The following is a 19,671-nucleotide window of genomic DNA, read 5'->3' as shown; positions in this document are numbered from 1 at the left end:
TGTAATGAAATGTGTTTATGCGGTTTAAGGTTCAAAAAACATTATTTTGTTATGCGTTGCATCGCGCCACGTAAACATAAAACCATGTCTGCATTTGTGATCGGAGAAATGACAAACAACAAGCGCTACTCTACACTGCCCAAAACTCGCGTTTAATCATCAGTGGCAAATTCTTTAAATATGAAAACGTACTTATATGCTGTGAGTCAGAAGCTCCAGACTGTCCTTGCAAAGTTGGAATTGCCCCACTTTATAGAAACAGCTTTTGCTCTCCCAGGTTCAGTCTTCCGTAAAATGCGCTGCACACATCTGAATATTTGGGTTGAACTGTTCTATAACAGTGTTGTAAATACAACTTAACCACTGATTTCTAGTTGTGTCCTCTTTTGGAAGGCCAAACAAAGTAGTTTCGCTTTCGCAACGAAAAACAGCGTCTCCACAACATGGCGGCGGCGGCAACAGTACTACAGTGAGAATCAAAGTTACGCCTTCTTTTTTTGCATGAACATTTGGGCAGTGTTATGCAAATCTTCCCACATCGTGACATAGACATGTGGGGGCGTGTTAGAACGAGCCGTTTTAGGAGGGCGTGGACGAGTCTTAACTTTTATAAAGAATATCTCGTTGGGTTTGAGACTTTAGTCTTTGCAACTTTAGGGATCTTATCTATTCACGAACAGCTTGTAACACTCCAAAGAGAAAGGAAAACGTGAAATTGCATCATATGACCCCTTTAAGCTTTAAATTAGGGTATATTTTGCATTTGAGCCCATTTGTTGGGAAAAAGTAGCATTTTTTACATATGATTTACAGTTTATTTTAATAAATATCAAAAATGTATAAGGTTTTCATTATAGTTGACACCTAGATGAACAGTTTACAGTTGTTTTTATGACTGTAAGTCATTCTGCTCAAATACTATTGAACTTTAAATTATGGCATATTTTGCATTTGAGCTTATTCGGTAGTGAAAATAGCATATTTTACATATGATTTAGGGTTTATTTTAATAAATATCAAAAATGTAAAAGCTGTGCATTATAGTTGACACCTGGATGAACAGTTTACAGTTGTTTTTATGACTGTAAGTCATTCTGCTCAAATGCTATTGAGCTTTAAATTTGCGTTTGAGCCCATTCGGTAGTGAAAAAATAGAATTTTTACATATGATTTACAGTTTATTTTAATAAATATCAAAAATGTAAAAGGTGCGCATTATAGTTGACTCCTAGATGAACAGTTTACAGTTGTTTTTATGACTGTAAGTCATTCTGCTCAAATGCTATTGAGCTTTAAATTTGCGTTTGAGCCCATTCGGTAGTGAAAAAATAGAATTTTTACATATGATTTACAGTTTATTTTAACAAATATAAGAAATGTAAAAGGTGTGCATTATAGTTGACACCTGGATGAACAGTTTACAGTTTGTTTTATAACTGTAAGTCATTCTGCTCAAATACTATTGAGCTTTAAATTATGGCATATTTTGCATTTGAGCTTATTCGGTAATGAAAATAGCATATTTTACATATGATTTAGAGTTTATTTTAATAAATATTAAAAATGTATAAGGCGTGCATTGTAGTTGACACCTAAATGAACACTTTACAGTTTTTTTATTACTGTAAGTCATTCTCCTCAAATGCTATTGACGTTAGAAAAGTGTATACCAATATTGCATGTAACTTTAGAGACAGTCCCTAAATTTGCGAATATCGAATGTCCAAGGTCAAGCCAACTTTATGCCAGTAAAGCGCCATTCATTTAAAATGTTAGTTATTCATTTATGAAAATTGCACAAACCCATGAATTAGCTGAGTGGACACCGGAGATGGTGAAGATATGTGCCAGAAGACCTCCTTAAGAAAGGTTTACTATGGTAACCATGGAAACTGGTTTCTGCTGAAATAGTTACTACAGTTAGTGCTTTAAAACCATGAAAAATAAATATGAAATCTCCTTCAAGCAGTCTTAAGAAGCTTTCAGGGTACCTCTGTCATTTTAATTATTTTTAATGGCAGTGATATATAATAGGCCTACAGTAACCAGTTTTATTGTAGTATTTGGCACTGAATATCGTAACTCTGATATTTTGATATTAACTGAGGTTACAAAGGCGCTTTTTTATTATTAGACCAGTAAATTCGCTTTTATACGAGCCTTTTAAAAGATACAAGTCAATGTATATAATTATATATAATCATTTTTATTATTTTCCCCAACAGCACATTAATATATCATTTACCATGAGTGAATGTAGAAAGATGAAATACAAAAGTTGGTGGGTATAACAAAGTGTCTCGATCACAGTGGAGGTAGGACAAGAGTGTCATGTTATACCATACACACAAAAGATGGCACTGGCAACGATAATTAATATTTTGTACTTGACAACATTTTTGTGAAATTATGTTTGGCTTAAAGGTTAGGAAACAATACTCAGTATATCTGTATTATATATATATATATTTCTTCAATCTCACATGCATCTTTAAATTATCTGGAAACTGAAAAAAGGAAGAAAATCATATAAAGAAATGTCATAGCAGCAACACAGAGGTATTTATCAGTCATACACCTGACTACTCCATCCATTCACTTCTATACATAAATACATAACCAATATTTTCTATGTATATATCTGTATGTGTTCGTTTGAGGTAGCAACTATTTAATTAATCTTAACTGTTCAATTTTGGATATAAAAGCAATTACAGATAAACACGCTGATTGTCAGTTACAGCAAATAATATCAATACATAATTTACTTTCTCACACATATAAGAATAACACATCTTTCTCTGAGCAAAGTACATACAGACCTGTTTGTCTAGACAATTTATGGAATGTAAAGTACAAGGACCATGTCATATACTTAAACTGTAAAGGTTGAGGCAATGAGTGTTTTAACATTTATCATCACTTTTAAAATCTATAATTCTCTTTGTTTGGTTTTTTTTTCAGTTTGGTTTTAAAGGTCCTCAAAATGAGAGAATAAAATTGGTGGTCATTAAAAGAGGCAAACATTCATTGTAAATAGCATAGAAAACATTTTCTGTTATATCTGAACTTCATACCACAGTGTAAACATAGTATATTTATCCATATTTTATGAAAGTACACATGCATATATTTTGTACATTCATAATGAGCATAACCTGCATAAAATATAAACAAAAATATGGCAAAAAGAAAGTTAAATATGTATAATTTGACATAAGAATATTCACATAACATTTATTCATAAACAATAAATATTTTTCAAACAATATCAGTTGTGATATATTTTTAAACAATTCCAATATTTACAAAAAAATAATAATTTGATATCAGTAGTCCTAGGACTGATAAATCAAAATGGATGGTGTTGATTGTACGCTTGCAGGATTAGTGGTTTGCATAATATCTCTAACTACTTAATTTGTATCAAAACACCAAAAATGTCCAAAAAAATCAGTTCATCTCAATAGTGACAAATTCACAGCATTAAACCCAAACCAACTCAGGACGACCCAAATTGTATAATTGTTCCGTAGAACTGCAATTAAAACAACTTTGGCATCCAATTTTAAAAAGGAGACACCATTCCAAAATGAATCTTGATCACAGAAATCAGGTTGCGGATTGGTGACCGTAGACCACACTAAGCCGTCGGGTGCATGTGTGTGTCACTAGAGACTGAAAACATGGGACTGTCCACTGAAGCAGGGAGGCCGGTTTCCCTCATCTGATGTTTGAGCTCAGAGATGGTACACTCCAGCCTCTCTCTGGCTTCTCGCTCTCTGCGTAGCTCTTCCTGCAGCTCTTCACGGTCTTCCTCAGCGCGGTCCAGCCTCTGACGCAGTTCTGATAACTAAGCACAGGATGCCTTTGGTCAGTTAAAGTGACTCTATTATTCTTTTAATAATTAAATATATAAATATAAAAAAAATATATAATAATAATATATATATATATTTGTATTGTACTGTTCGTATAAAAAAATATATATTTTTTTATATATATATTTTTTTTATTAGTATGTCATATATTTTCCACCATTCATTTGGAGTCAGTAAGATTTTCTTTTTTCTTTTTAAGAAATTACTTATTGAAATTACTTGCTTATTCTGCAAGTATACATTAAATTGTGTCAGTAAAGACATTTATAATGCTACCAAAGATTTATATATATATATATATATAAATGCTGTTCCTTTGAACTTTCTATTTATTACAGAATCCAGAAAAAAATATATCATGACTTCCACAAAAATATTAAGAAGCACGATTGTTTTCAACATTGATAATTATAAGAACTGTTTCTTGAGCAGCAAATCAGCATATTAGAGTGATTTCTGAAGGATCATGTGACACTGAAGACTGGAGTAATGATGCTGAAAATTCAGCTTTGCCATCACAGGAATAAATTACATTTTAAAATATATTAAAATAGAAAACAGCTATTTTAAATTGTAATAATATTTCACAATATTACTGTTTTTACAGTATTTTTTATCAAATAAATCCAGCCTTGGTGAGCATAAGAAACTTCTTTACAATTGAAATTAAACTTTAAAATTAAATTTTATCCTAAAAAATTCATTTAAAAAAATAGTATGACAAATTATGAACCTGACATGGTCTTGTGTGGATGTGTATGATTGGTCGATACCTGTTTGGCATAGATAGTGTCCTGGTGCGGCTCAGTACCCAGTTCTTTGCATCTGCAGCCTTGCTGCCTCAGCTGGTCGAGTCGGGACTTTAACTTTCTCTGTTCCTGTTGGACTTCACCGATCCTCTGAGCATGTTCAGTCTGAACTGCCTCCAGCTCCCCGTGTAGGTCACACCGGTCTATGGCTTCACCTTGATGCGGAGCCTGCAGCTCCTGTTCACAAGTATCAGAGTGAGAAAGAGTCATCAGTTACTCACACGCACCTTCTGGCAAATGAAAAGGAGGTGCTAAAAACACATTATGTGTGCTGTATCGTAATCTAGTCGGGGTAAAAACCTTTTCAAGCTGTTTCTGTCTGCGTAGTGTTGACTGAAGTTTGTTGTGTTGAGCACTGTACATCTGAAGTAGCTCCATCACCATGCCGTCCTTACTGTGCTCCACAGTCACACCAACCAACCGCTTATAAGCTGCTGTATCTACTTTCTGCCATTCATCTGGACTGGCATCGTCTGACTGGCCATGTCTTTCTTGCCCTATATCAGTTAGATCTCTCGTTAAGAAACATGTACATTTGTTTGTGCAATGTGACTTGTGGTGAAAGCAAACTGACCTGTAAAGGTGGGCGTCTTTGGGTCGGTGTTGTGTTCTTCCTGATTCTTTACATTCTGAGTATCACCTAGCATCTCTGTTCCTGTAGACCCCATTTCCTTTCCAGGCACATACCCAGGGTGTTGTGCCAAGCCATTATCTTCCAACTTGTCTGGCATGTACTGGTACCAGCTGGGGAGGAATACAATAAAGGAAATTACTTGCTGTTTTGTACTAAACTACTTCTAGCTGTAGAATTACTACAGTAATGTGTGTGTGTGTGTATATATATTTTATTTTTTTATGTTAATTGTGAATATGATTATTATCAGTACCCTGAGATCTGAGTGTTTAACATTGTGCTATAAGTCCATAATGTGTGTTTGAAGTCAAAAGACACACACACACACAAAGAAAAAGAAAAGAAAATATAAAAACGGAACCTTATTTTATTTTATTTAAAAAAATCTATTTAAAAAATCTAATTCAAAACAAAATATACAAATAAATTCTAATTCAAAATATAAACAAAAACTATAATAATATCTCGATGCTAAAATAGCACTGCTTTTAAGAACATGTCCAGATCATTTTTCACCTCAAAATCAACTGAAAGAAATACAAAATTATATTTTACAGACAGCAATGCCTATTTTAGCACAAGATTATTTACATTGTGACATTATTTTCATTACAATTAAGCATATTACCCCAAATTATACAATATTTATATATTAATACATAATAACAATTATTTATTTATTCATTAATTCACATTAATTTATTCTTTTAAATCTCAGTGTAACAATTTTAATTAATTCAAACCTTTGCATTTTAATTCATTAACATTGTCATTCATTGTCACAATACAAAAAAAAATTATTTGTTCTTTGTATATTATCATATCTTTTTTTTGGAATTTTAATTAATTCAAACCTTTGCATTTTAATTCATTAACATTGTCATTCATTGTCACAATACAACAAAAAAATTATTTGTTCTTTGTATATTATCATATCTTTTTTTTTTGGGGGAAGAAATATGGCCAGGATCAGATTTTCTTCTATATATTATTGAATAATGTATATTTGTAAATGAACCTTTGCCACATCAAGTCAACATGGCCGGGGTCCTCCTTAAAACTGGCAAGCAAACGTGAGTCGAACACAAATGCAGGTGAAGATACTCCCTGAAAGAGAGAGATAAAAAGAACTTGTTAGCCTGGTTTCACTAACAAAGAGGGATTGATTATCCCATTGTGTGTTAATGCTTAACGTATTAGCAGTCCCATTGAGTTTTCTTACTTATTGAACATTGATTTTAATCCCTTCACATGCCAAGCAGCCTCCTAAAGCACACGAGTATTAACAGTGTCACTTCTGCACACCTTCATGCACACACACATTTAGTTCTTATGATTCATTCTATTCCAGTAGAGAAGCCAGATATAGAAATATGTAAATAAGACTTTATATCATTGTGAAAGCTCATAATGGATTAACACTCTCATTCTGACATGTTTTACAGGCCGTGTGATGATGTTGCACTCCCTAATATAGGACAGAACCTTGAATCTGAACACTGGAGGAAATGTGGACGTTTCTCCCATCAACAGCCGGTAACGTAAACTGCTTTAATGTAAATAGGCCATCTGATCTATCATAAAGCCTCAGCGACCAGCTTGCACACCACACGCACGTTCAGAGCATGTGGACCTTAAAAAAATATAAACCACACACCCACACGATCTAGAGACAGAAATTTCCTTTATGGTCATAATGTAACAATTCACACGTACTCAAAAGTCCCTCTGCTGTGGTTACGAAACACTCGATACGTGGTTCTTCTGGAAATAGAGTCTTTCTAAGCATACTCTTGAAACTGTATACCGGTGGTAGGAACGGTTTGGTGTATGTCTCTTAGAAACAAAACAAGCAATACGGGTTTATTAAAAAACACACACTCACACACTCTTTCATACATTTACATGTGAAGTCATGTGCGAGAACACTTCAAACGCTTCTGGTTGGGGGAAGGGTGTGCTGTCTGGGGGCCGTCACGTGGCACTCACGGCACGAGGACTCTAATCTACGCTGCTTTTTACGAAGTGACATGAGCAGGACGGTCACTCTTAATGCACTACATTGATATGATTCATTTGTGACCTTGTGAAACAGCTCAAATGCACCAGATTTGACTATAAGGTTCAATTATAGTCAAATATCAGTTAACCTTAACATTGTCATTGATGTGCACATTACATGGTGTTTATGTGCATTTGGTTCCATATATAGTCATAAAATTGTAGAGATAGATAGATAGATGTGCTAAGGTGTTCTAAGTGGTTTTATTTTATTGTACATTTTTATTGTCTCTAGAAGTATATTATATCTAATATGTATTAATATTATATATTAAATGTAAACAAACAGTCTAGTCTGTATCTGGGAAAATTGCTGGGGATGTTGTTGAGTCTCTGGCTAAGCATTATTTAATGAGATGGGCATTCACTGAATGCGCTGAGATTTGATTGGCTGAGAGGGAGGCTGGGGCCAGGGGTTCGCTCTCTGATTGGTTGGTGATGGAGGTCCTGCAGGGTGAGTGCTGGGCCTGTAAAGGGGGAGCAATACACTGCAGGCACATGTAACAGAATGTCCCAGCCACTCTCTTTCAGTCCCTCTCTCAATCTTTTTGCTCTTTCTTTCCTCAACTGTCTTTTGTTTCTCTCTCTTCCCTCCCGCCCACTCTCCTCTCTCTGTTTCTCTCCCCTGTTGCCGTGGCTCCCACTGTTTGTGCAGACTCTGTCAGAAGGCGTTTGAGAGTCTAGTGAGCCATTTCCTTCGGCGGGAAACATCTGGTGTGGCATGAGACCTAGATTCAGCTGACCCAACATTAGATTTGCTGTTTACTTTCCACTCAAAACATTTTAAAAAATTTTGGACGGAGACAAATATGGTCTTTCAAGCTTTCTCGGCTGCAAACACTTTAGTCCTGATAACTTGCTTATAAGGGTGAATCTCACAAAACATGCCATATTTTATCTAAAAAAATCAATAAAAAAGTACAAATCAAATATATATATATATATATGTATATACTGTATATGTGTGTGTGATTTGTGATTTGTTCATTTTCATTGATTAAGAATATATATATTTTTAGATTTGTGATTTGTTTTCTTAGATTTTTTTATCTCACAAAACATACCAGGAAAAATGAACTGTGTAGTCTATTACACTTTTTTTGCACTGTTACATTGATCTTTATTACGATTAAGAAATCATCTTATTCATATGACTGTAATGCAAAAAAAAAAGTTTAATTGTAAATTGAATTTATACATTATTGTATAAATGAATTATAAACTATAAACTGTAAAGAAAAATCAATCAATCAATCAATCAATCAATCAAATGCTTTATGGTTTTAAAATGCAAAAAATCTTAATGGTGCTAAAAAAATGTGCTTTTTATGATAAAAAACTCTTTTTTTTTTTTTTTTGTGAGATTCACCGTAAAGGTTCAAGAGAGCAAACTTTAAAACAACATTCATTTATAATATCTGATAAATGCAAATGGTGCCACTAATATTTATTTCTCCATCTTTGTTCATATTTTGCTATACTACAACAATACATTAACTGCTTAATTTCTGAATTACTATAGATTACAAATAAGAAATACTCACTACATGCGGCTGCCTCTTCTCTTCCTGGAACTTCATCTTCATATCCTCCAGAGATTTCTTCAGCATCTTTTCATCCGCTGTTCCCAGGTGTCTTTGTGCCAGTTGGAGATAGCAGGCCCACTTGGCTGAATCGAAGCCCCAGTGACATGTGCGTTTGTCTGGCTGTCGGTGGGAGTGCATGACAAAGCGCTCCGGGCAGAAGAGCATCTGACATTGGGAACAACGGATACAGTGTGCATCCGGGCTGAAGTAAAGCTGGGGTACAAACAGGCCTTGACACTTGCCCAGACATTGGTGTTCCACCCAAAATCCTCCAGATTCCTCACCGTCTTTCTCTTCCTCCTCTTTATCACCATGCCCTTTGTGTGAATCACGAGAGGGTTCCTCGCCTGGATGCAGCAGTGTGTTGCAGAGACGCTGGGCATCGGTCAGCGTGATGAGGCCGCAGGACGGAGTCCCTGGAGGAAGGATGCCCAGCACTTTGAGGATGTGTAACTGTGTGGCATCACAGCGGGAACAGTACAAATACAGCTGGTCGCACACAGAGTTGATCTGTTGCAACGAGAAGTCCCGCAGGACGGTGTTGAGCAGCTGGGGCAGACAAAGACGCAGTTCGCCTCCCACAGAGAAGCAGGAGATGGATTCGCCCTCCAGACAGCAGAGGCCAAGGTCTGTTGAGCTGTCAGGAGGGACTAGTACAGGTCCCCCTGCCATACCTCCCTGAGCCAGAGGGGGCGCCATCTTATACTGACCATGATGGCCAGTGAATGCAGCTGGGCCACCGAGGGAACACTGGCTGCTCAGAGAGAACTGCGCTAGAGTGTGCTTCAAACCAGGGCTCAGATCCGGATTGGCATCCATTTTGTTTGTTGCCTTTGAGACCTGATAGCCAAGAGAGGTTTCTGGGATTTTTTTGCAGGATAAATTGAGAGCAGCCATCACACGTTTCTTTATGGGTGTGCCGTCTACAGCTTTGTCTCGCATCAACCTCTTTAATGGCACTTTTAGAAGTGCCTGTTCCTTGGGGAGGTCTTGGCGCTTGTTCTTAGTAGTCGCCATAATGTTGTTTATGGATATCGCCAAGTTGTCTTCAAGGGCCAGAAGATACACAGAGGAAGTATCAGGAATGCAGTGCTTTTTATATGTGGATCATAGTAAGCCTTTAACACTTCCCAGATGGCTGAAAATTCAAAACAAGCATCAGAGATTAATAATAATAATAATAATAATAATAATAATAATAAAGGTTTTAAATAAAAAGTACAAATAAAAAATCTAATATAATTCATTACTTTGATATTTTATTTTTTAAAAAGACATAACATGACATAAACTGAACCACGGTTATTATATTAACTAAAACTAAGACCATTAAAACATTTTCATAACTTAAATAAAATAAATGTTAAAGGGGTCCTATTATGCGTTTTCACTTTTTCAACTTTAGTTAATCTGTAATGTTGCTGTTTGCGCATAAAAAAGATCTGCAAAGTTACAAAGCTCAAAGTCCACTTCAAAGGGAAATATTTTATTTAACAGAAATCACTTTTTCAAAAACTGCAATGAACGACTCGTTTGGACTACAACGCATATTTTCCAGGATTTGTGATGTCACAAATATCGACGAATGGGACGAGACCTGGTCGAGCTGCACTAGAGAAGGCAACGAGTGTTATCACTATGTCGGAGACACGCTAGCTTTCCCAAGGCAGACGAACTTAAGAGTGATTACAATCATCCAGGTTTAAATCGCGCTCAAATTGATTTGATTTTGATGCAATATTTACACTGAAGCTCGCAGGCGGCTATGGTAAGTGACGTGACATTTCCCGACCAGGCGCCGAGTGGTGCCAATCACAATACACACTGGCCCAGCTAACCAATCACAGCACACACTGGCCCAGCTAACCGATCACAGCACATTTCGTATTTCAGAGGGCGGGCCTTAATTTGATACAGGAACTATTCGAGCCTTTCATGCCAGACTGGGGAGAAGTTGTAATAATGTAAAATATGTGAAAAATAATGTGTTTTTCGAACAACCTAGTATGAGAGCCTGTTCTAGTACACCCACAAAATAAAATCAAGACTTTGTAAAAGAGCATAACAGGACCCCTTTAACTTAAATAAAACTAAATATATTTAAAAACATTGTTTTTCAGAATTTTAAGGCAGCATTTCTCATTTTCATTTAGTTTAACTTGATGTACTAAAATTCATAATACTAAACTGAAATAAGAATGAATAAAAAACTATACAGACATTCAACTAGGATTTAGTTAACTAAAACTAAAACCGATACTAACATTAAAACCATAAAAAACTAATTGAAATAAAATAAACATTAACTGAAATAAAATAAAATATAATAAACTTTATATTTCAGCTAGTTGTCAAAGCAACTATTCAAATATTTCCTGATGAAGTAAAATAACTAAACTAAAATAGAAATAAAAAAATTATAAAAAATATATATATCACAAAAATGCATTAATAACATATTAAAAAAGATTACAAAAACACAACAAAATTGCTAAAACCTTAACTAAAATTAAAATTAAAGCATTCAATGTAAAATATGAATAGAAAGTATAATAGTATCTCAATGATATTAAAGTAACTCTGATATGGACATTTCCATTTCTGGGAAATTCGATTCATTCATCTATCTTTTAAATAATTATAAAGAGTCTAAACTCGTTTCCAGGAAGGGTTAATAGTATTAGTCTCGTTATTTAAAACGGTTATGTCTTTCGTCAGTGATAGTGCAATCATCTCACAAATAATGTAATAATCATATCTGTAATGTGTTGTGACTGCATATAATAGACTTTACACCCCCTCTCACAGCGAGAGGCCCCGCCCTCTTCACAAAGCCACTCCCCTCTGACCGGTCTTAGAGCTCCGCCCCTCCCCCCTCTGCCTTGGTAATGACATTCACTTGTGCCAGAGACCTCTGCGGGACTACCCCCATATGTTGGAACCGACCCAAAAATTGTCGGGTTCTTTAGATTTAGTGGTGATAGAAATATTTAGGTTCTGCTTGTATGAAATATGATCAAAGCGATGATGAAAAAACATAGGCTACATTGTAATTTTTTTCTAACAACACTTGAAGGAAATAAACTATAACCGTAGCCGATTGCTGTCGATCATCAAATTTCATATGTATGAGTAATCTTAGAAAATATCACATGTAAAATTCAACTGAAACAGTCGAAAATAATCCTTTAAGATTTAATACGCTAAAGAAGGCATTTCATGTAAAGGCACGGGAAGCAATCATATCATGAGGAACTGAATATATGAATAATCATATATTGAAATATTAAATATTGAAAATACGTGCTTTCGTTATAGAAAATGTTAACCGAAAAAACAACGTGTATTCAAGCATACCTTTAAATCTGAAGTATCATTTAACGTTGTTTTGACGAGAAGATAAGAAAAGCGCGTGAAATAATTGTATTTTTATATCACGGGATTCCGTCTCGGAGTTCACAGTCGAACGAGCGCCCGTCGCGCTGACACGATAACACTGGTGCGTGCGGACTTCATACAACGTCAATCCACAACCCAACAACCTACGTCACCCGACGGGTGCCACGGCTAGACGGCGAGATTAGCGGAGGAAGTCTGTCTCACGATCTGGGGGCGTTACCCGCATGTCTATTAGTCCCGCCCTTAAACTAATCACCGATTGGGGAAGCTCTATGAATGACTTTTCAACTGTCCAATCACTGATTTCCATTCGGTCGCTTCTACCGACCATAGCCATAGCAACCGTAACAAGAGTAGGAAGTCTGTCTGGCTATCTAGGGTTTACGTGCGGTAAACATGCACGAATTATTGTGAACCATGGTAAAGGTGTGTCTGTGTGCAGACATTTGTAAAACTGATTTTCTCTTGGTTATCTTGTTGCTTAATAAACACAGGTTAATTGCCCAAAATATTATGCAATTATGATATTAAGTCATTTTAAAATGAAGAAAACACCAGTAGGGGACCATGGATAATAGTCCCACATTTGTATTTACTTTATGGAGTATTTTATAGAGTGGGTTTATAAAAAAATAAAAAAAAACTAGTTGTCACATTATATATGGTGTATAGCTATTATCAGTGTTTCAGCAAATAATGTAATCATAAAAAGTCATAGAATTGTTTTGACTTACAGAAGTAGTGATTAATACATTGTAGGTATAATTTGCAAAGTACTTTTGCTTGAATGTGTACCCGAGAATATAGTAGAAATATTATGCTACTGAAATTTTAGTTTGGAAGACAAAATTCTCAGACATTATTCTGTTTTAAGACAGTTTTGAACTGAATTTGACTTTTGACTTTTGATAGCCTTTGTGATAGCTTTCTCGTCTGATAACTAGCTCTAGTCTCCTTATGTGTTTTTTTTTTACACTGATTCTTAATAATTTTCTAGATTGCAAATATATATATATATATATATATATATATTTAATTCAGTCATATCCACATACTGTAGTACCATTATTAATCATATTATCTAGGCTATATATATTTAGTTCAATCCTGTCATTCAGCATCACATTACTGTGACTAACACACAGCGTAACTTGCTTATTCATCCTTTGGCCTTTGTTTATGTAAATCATGTGTTTTCCAGTGTAGTGGGGGGTATTATGTCATAGTGCTTAGACCAGCTGGTATTAAGTAACTGTAAACATTCATAGCTTTTAATTTACCTTCAACATTGTCTTTAAGAGTATTTGCAACTTGATACCAAATCTCTATTTTTTTATATTATATATAAAATATATAGGTTAATCTTTATTTTTGATACAAGATGGTTGTGTGTTAATGGAGGTAGTGGCCTCATAATCACGCAATATATTGTATTTGAGCATGAATATTTCTTTACATTCTGTTTACATTTTGTGCAATGACACCTTCACACAGCCATTTGCATTGTCTTTCTTCTTTGTGTTCTTTTCCATGTGGAAATTAGCATAAGACAAATGGCTCTAATTTGACTTTCATTTGTGTCAAGGTTTGCATTTCTATAGTTTAGATGCTAACATGTTGTTCACACCCTGACCTATGCCTGGATTACTCAATTCAGAGGAAACACCCTCATGGTTAGACTTTTGTACAACTATGTGTTAGAAAGAAAGAATGTAAGCATCATAAAATTATATTCCTTAACTAAATCATTGTTATTTAAACAAAAATACCATTTAAGGGTATTTAAAGGCCATTTGAAAATATCTGTAACACTGGTTTTCCACTGTGCATGTTTGTGCAAAGCCAATATCCTATATATAATGTCCTTTTGGGGCCTTTGGCTTTTACTTTTCATTACTTCCAGACTCTCAGAGGAACCATTTTAAGAGTGTTTCAATGCATGGTAAAACATGGCTTTTCACTTCACAAGACGTTAACTGATGGATTGGAGTCATGTGGATTATTTGTGATGTTTTTATCAGCTGTTTGGACTCTCATTCTGATGGCACCCATTCACTAATGCATTGGCGAGAAAGTGATGCAATGCTACATTTCTCCAAATCTGCTCCGATGAAAAAACAAACTCATCTACATCTTATGGCCTGAGGGTGAGTACATTTTCAGCAAACGTTCATTGAGTGAACTATTCCTTTAATTTACCAGGGAAGAGTACTGCTCCATGATGCCCAATTTAATAATTTATTTTATTAATTTATTTGCCCTCACCTATCTACCTTTCATTATGTTGTTACTCTCCTCTTGAACCGTTCAACAGGACCCTGGTTCATATTTTTGGAACCTTCAAAGCAGACAGCTCCCAGAATATACACAGAGGACAAAACAAAGACAGAAAAATCCTTGTTGCTAAGAAACAGAGGAAAAACAGATCACAAGGAGGACTGTTTGCATGAAATAATAGACCAAATTAAGCTGAATTACTACACCATGCTTCACAATTGTAATAACACAATGTGTTTTTGTCACTTAAAATTTTATAAGAAAGAAAAAGAATTTTACACCGTTTTCAAAACATTTTTCAACATTTTAGTAGTATATAATATACTAAATATAACAAACACACGGTCATTATATTCTGAATTACTACACCATGCTTCACAATTGTAATAACACAATGTGTTTTTGTCACTTAAAATTTTATAAGAAAGAAAAAGAATTTTACACCGTTTTCAAAACATTTTTCAACATTTTAGTAGTTTGTGTGCACTAAATATAACAAACACACGGTCATTATATTCTGTAAATTATTCTTTAATTTTAATATACAACCTGTTTGTCAGTATACTGTCTATTGATGAGTATTTGCATTTCACATCAAGTCATGCATGTCACAAATTCTTGAATATAGAATGAATATAGATTTAGAACATAAGCTCACATTAGAAAGTCCATGGAGATTAGCTGCACTTTTAAAATTAAAAAGAAAACTAGATCGAAATATAATGTTCATCTGTTGTTGGCAGTATTCTAACCATTATTTTTGCACAACTTAAGAAGCTTCTAAACCACATTTTTAACCTGAAAGGGAAAAAGACATTCATCAGATCACTGTGCTTATTATATATGGAGAAGTTTTGGTTCACTGGTTATCATTTTGGTCTTACCTGCTTTTGTCTTCTCTTGATTTGCATTTCTTGTTTGCCCTTGTTTTGCCCTGACCTCCTCCAGAGTTAAGCACCCACCTGGGAAAGTAGCAGACATGGTAAAACCAGACTTATTCTGAAAATATTGAGGTATTCTATTTGAAGAACACATGTAGAAACAGTTGATCTAATGTGGTGACCCAGGGATCATAATGTAAAGTACTGATCAGTTTCTACACTCATTGCTTTTAAGGTTGTCCCAGACCTATCCAGATATTCATGTATAAAAGGAACTTTAACTCACCCTAGTGGTCATAACACAATTTCTTTTTATTTGAATCCTATCAAACAGACTCATCAGTAGACTTCTCATATTTGTTTTCTGATATGGTTGGTTGAATGACTCACCCACAGTACTAGGAGATATGGAAATGTAACCCATGGCCCGACTCAAGCGCAGATCCTCCAGAGCTGCCAGTTCTGCTTCTGCCTCTGTTAAACAGCAAAGCATTCAGTCAGTGAGCATTGACTGCTTGCTTACCTTCTAACTTCCTTTTAAACGTAACAACTGAAAATATCACATATTTAAAAATGTACAGAAATTTAAAATGCGTTCAGTGATATAGACTAATATATACTGTGCTCTTGTCACTTCCAAAAAAACTTTTTTTTTTTTTTTACAGAAATTGTTGTCTAAAATGGTGTGATGAATGATTATTTGCTATTTTAAAGAAATAATTGTAAACTTAAATACCAACTAAGTTTTTTTTTTTTTAATTCTTAGGAAAAGTGTAAATGAAAATTTCCTAAATTTTAACACTTACATTTAAATAGTAGTTGAGGAGACAATTTAGGAGAGATGCAATTAAATCTTTAATTTAAAACATTTTCTTTAAAATAATTGGTTAGAATCTTAAGTTTCCCCTAATTGAAGAATCACCCATTTAGAAGAAAGAAAGAAAGAAAGAAAGATCAGAGTGTGATGCTGCAGCACAGTATACCTACTTTGCTGAATATCTTGTCTTTACTTTGGGTTTGGTGCAAATACTGTAAATGCCTTTTGACTGTCACACAAAAAATAGGAAAGTGTCAGTGATCAAAAATAATTATTTGAGTGAACAAAACAAGCTCTAACGGATTTTCTATGGCAACTAGTAACTACACAGTTTACTGCTGATGCTTGGATTAAGACCTGATCCACCATATATTTCCACTGGCACTGTCCTACCTGTAGATTTCAGAAAGCTTATGTGAATATGTTTTTGGCATTGGGCGTTAATGCCTTTTGACTGTCACACAAAAAATAGGAAAGTGTCAGTGATCAAAAATAATTATTTGAGTGAACAAAACAAGCTCTAACGGATTTTCTATGGCAACTAGTAACTACACAGTTTACTGCTGATGCTTGGATTAAGACCTGATCCACCATATGTTTCCACTGGCACTGTCCTACCTGTAGATTTCAGAAAGCGCATGTGAATATGTTTTTGGCATTGGGCGTTCCTTCGGTGCATATTTTGAAGGTTTTGACCTCGGTGAAGTCTCTGAAGTCTCTGCAGGTTCGCCTGCATTGCTTTATTGCTTCTCTCCGTTGCTTTGGGTTTGTATTCGGTCTCATGGGTGCATCTTGGGTAGCTTGATGCCCTGTTTTTGCGGTGACCGACATCTCTGGTCCTGACAGCAGGTGTGGTTTCAGCTGTACTGGCTTTCTTAGGTTTCGTAGCAACAGGTTTTGGCTTTATAAGTCTCGTGTCCGGCATATTTGCAATGATAGATTAACATTGAGACATTAAACCTCTCACCTGACTCTCACTGATTTGCAAATTCCCTTATTCCATTGACGAAACTTAATGCACCGGTTTTAACCAGCCAGATAAACCCGATATTTTAATTCAAAGGAATCGGTGTCTTGCATAAGAGAAAGTAAAGTTTAGTGGACAACCGTAAACAGCGCAACCGCGTGTCTGATCCGATTACTGAGCACGCAAGGCACACTGGCCACTGGTGGTGATCTCACGGTAACCCATAGTAACCGGTACTGCAACAACTAGCAGATCTACTGCTACTAATTAAATAATAATAATAATACAAAGGTGCATACATTTTATTTTTAGATATTTCTGTCATTTCTGCGTCGCAGTCTGTTGCGACCGAGCCTACTGTTGCTATGGTTACTACCTCACTCGCTCGCGATACATTTGGAAGACATTTAGAAATTTTCAAAATATTTTACAAATTATATTTTTCCTACGTTGATTATATACAATACTAAAGATTCTATCCTCCATTCTATAAAATAAAGATAATATCCTAAATTAAATCATATTAAAAGTAATCTAAAAAATACTGGGTTGTTTCAACCCAACTTTGGTTTCAAATATGGACTAACCCAACTTTTGGGTTAAAAAGTTGATTTAAAAATGTAACCCAATAGTTGGGTTAGTCCATATAAAATAGACATAGGCCTAATCGATAATGCTTGGTTCACTAAGGGTTAAATTTGCCGTTATGTAGCCTAGCCGTAAATTAGTATTCCCAAAGAGAGCTCTGTGGTCATTTACTCAGTCTCTCAGTAATCGATTCAAGAAGCTTTATTATTAGAATGGTTATTATTAGCTTCACAATGGATAAGCGGCAATATAAAATATACATGCACACAACAAAACTCTGTTTTGGGTGATGATACGTGCACAAATATAAGCATGTTGTGCCTGCTGCGAAGTGTATAGGCACATTTCCTTATATTTTTAAACGACAGAAGCATGGTCCTCCTACACTGTAAGCGGTGCTGTAACATTCACCGCCCTGATGAATTTCTATCGGTCTCTACTTTTACCTTTGACGCATTAGGACATGACGGGATTGTAGCAGTCGCTGAAAACGGTCAGTGTGTGATGGGAGAACTACCCCGTTGACTTCGGACAGGTAGGATTACCTTGAACGGTCATTAATCAGTCGTAAAAAGATGGATAATTAGGAAAGGTCCGCGACCGGCTCGGTTGGAAAGGGAGGAGCGCACGCTCGCGCACAGGGCATCATCATTTTCCCTTTTGACTTTCATTTTGAGTATTTCGATGCGCAGCAAATTAAGTTGATTTGTCGCCGTGTGCTCGATAAAAGGCAGCTGCTTTTATATGCATCACGCCTCGCCATAATTTAGGGAAGTGCAGGTCTTCAGGGACGGACAGAGGGCTCTAGCTGTCACTGCACGAACACACGCCCATTTTCAATATATGACCAAAATAATGACCCGCGGAATGAACATAAGGCATAAACGCACAGACTCTGCAAGGCGCCGTCGTATTCAGCGGGCTTTTTGTAGGACCTGTGCATTTCTTTTTATTGCGGTTTCAGCCGCTCCGTTACAGGCCGTCGAAATGTTATGACAAATACGGGGATGTTTTTGGGGAATCGCCGTGGGTGTTTATTCACAAATGACTGCGGCTCGCGCATAAACATTGAAACACGCGTGGCATTCTGGCACCTGTGCGCGCGGCGCTTTTTGGTATGTGTCCATTAATGTCGTTCAGGTTTCACAGTTATTGCACGGAGAGAGAGAGTTAAAACCTTGATGTCCAATAACTATACGAATGTTTCATTTACACTCGGGATTTTTATTTCTGTGGCTCGTATGAAACAAAGGGCAGCGCATTATTCGTCTTCGTTGTGCAGGCATGGCGCAATATCACATTATTAATGTAGCCGATTTGCCTTGTTTTAAGCAGAAATGCTCAGATGCTTCATGTTTGTTCAACTGCGGCCTGGTGTGAGTTATAATAATAATATACTGTACATTTTTGGTCAAATTTACGGTGAAATAAACAACTGGCAGCTGTGGTTGGCAGAACTTTACCGTAAAAATACAGTGATGATATTACAAGCATTATGGGAGGTGTTTTGCTAATTGTATATTTTACAGCTCCTAGGCCTACATATTATTAAATGATCTACTGTTAATATACCAACATATTTGAGCTATTTGACCTTTCAAGCATCTGTGGCCACTAGTATCATAAAGCCCAGTTACTCACACAAACACATAACACCAGTTACATGATTATATATATATATATATATATATATATATATATATATATATTAGGGATATGCCGGTATCAAATTTTCATGTTGCGATTAATTGCTAATGCTTTTATCACGGTA

At 35.5% G+C, this 19,671-nt stretch overlaps 2 protein-coding genes across 2 annotated transcripts in view; one reads left to right on the top strand and one right to left on the bottom strand.

Annotated features, from left to right (window-relative positions):
* Positions 1-19,671, top strand: part of phc3 (polyhomeotic homolog 3) — a 36,833-nt gene that overhangs the window by 2,842 nt on the left and 14,320 nt on the right. Inside the window, exon 3 of the mRNA XM_016453840.1 lies at positions 6,770-6,860. Within this exon, the coding sequence (XP_016309326.1) occupies positions 6,770-6,860 (91 nt within the window). The remainder of the gene's footprint in view (positions 1-6,769; positions 6,861-19,671) is intronic.
* On the bottom strand, positions 3,365-6,739 carry LOC107663659 (ski-like protein). Its single transcript, XM_016453901.1, has 5 exons — positions 6,343-6,739; positions 5,265-5,434; positions 4,991-5,187; positions 4,655-4,867; positions 3,365-3,853 (listed from the first exon to the last, which is right to left on the bottom strand). The coding sequence occupies exons 1-5, from the start codon at positions 6,351-6,353 to the stop codon at positions 3,644-3,646; spliced, it is 801 nt and encodes a 266-aa protein (XP_016309387.1). The 5' UTR covers positions 6,354-6,739; the 3' UTR covers positions 3,365-3,643.

This window comes from Sinocyclocheilus anshuiensis, unplaced genomic scaffold (genome assembly GCF_001515605.1).
Source record: "Sinocyclocheilus anshuiensis isolate Anshui unplaced genomic scaffold, SAMN03320099.WGS_v1.1 scaffold928, whole genome shotgun sequence".
NCBI classification, from domain to species: domain Eukaryota; kingdom Metazoa; phylum Chordata; class Actinopteri; order Cypriniformes; family Cyprinidae; genus Sinocyclocheilus; species Sinocyclocheilus anshuiensis.
This window is presented reverse-complemented; position numbering and strand designations above follow the sequence as displayed.

What these genes read in the sequence shown, in the direction of transcription:
- LOC107663659 (XM_016453901.1), bottom strand. An exon ending in AAAGACGCCCACCTTTACAG is followed by an intron (nt 5,188 to 5,264) that starts GTCAGTTTGCTT and finishes TAACTGATATAG; the next exon opens with GGCAAGAAAGACATGGCCAG. An exon ending in GACAGAAACAGCTTGAAAAG is followed by an intron (nt 4,868 to 4,990) that starts GTTTTTACCCCG and finishes ACTTGTGAACAG; the next exon opens with GAGCTGCAGGCTCCGCATCA.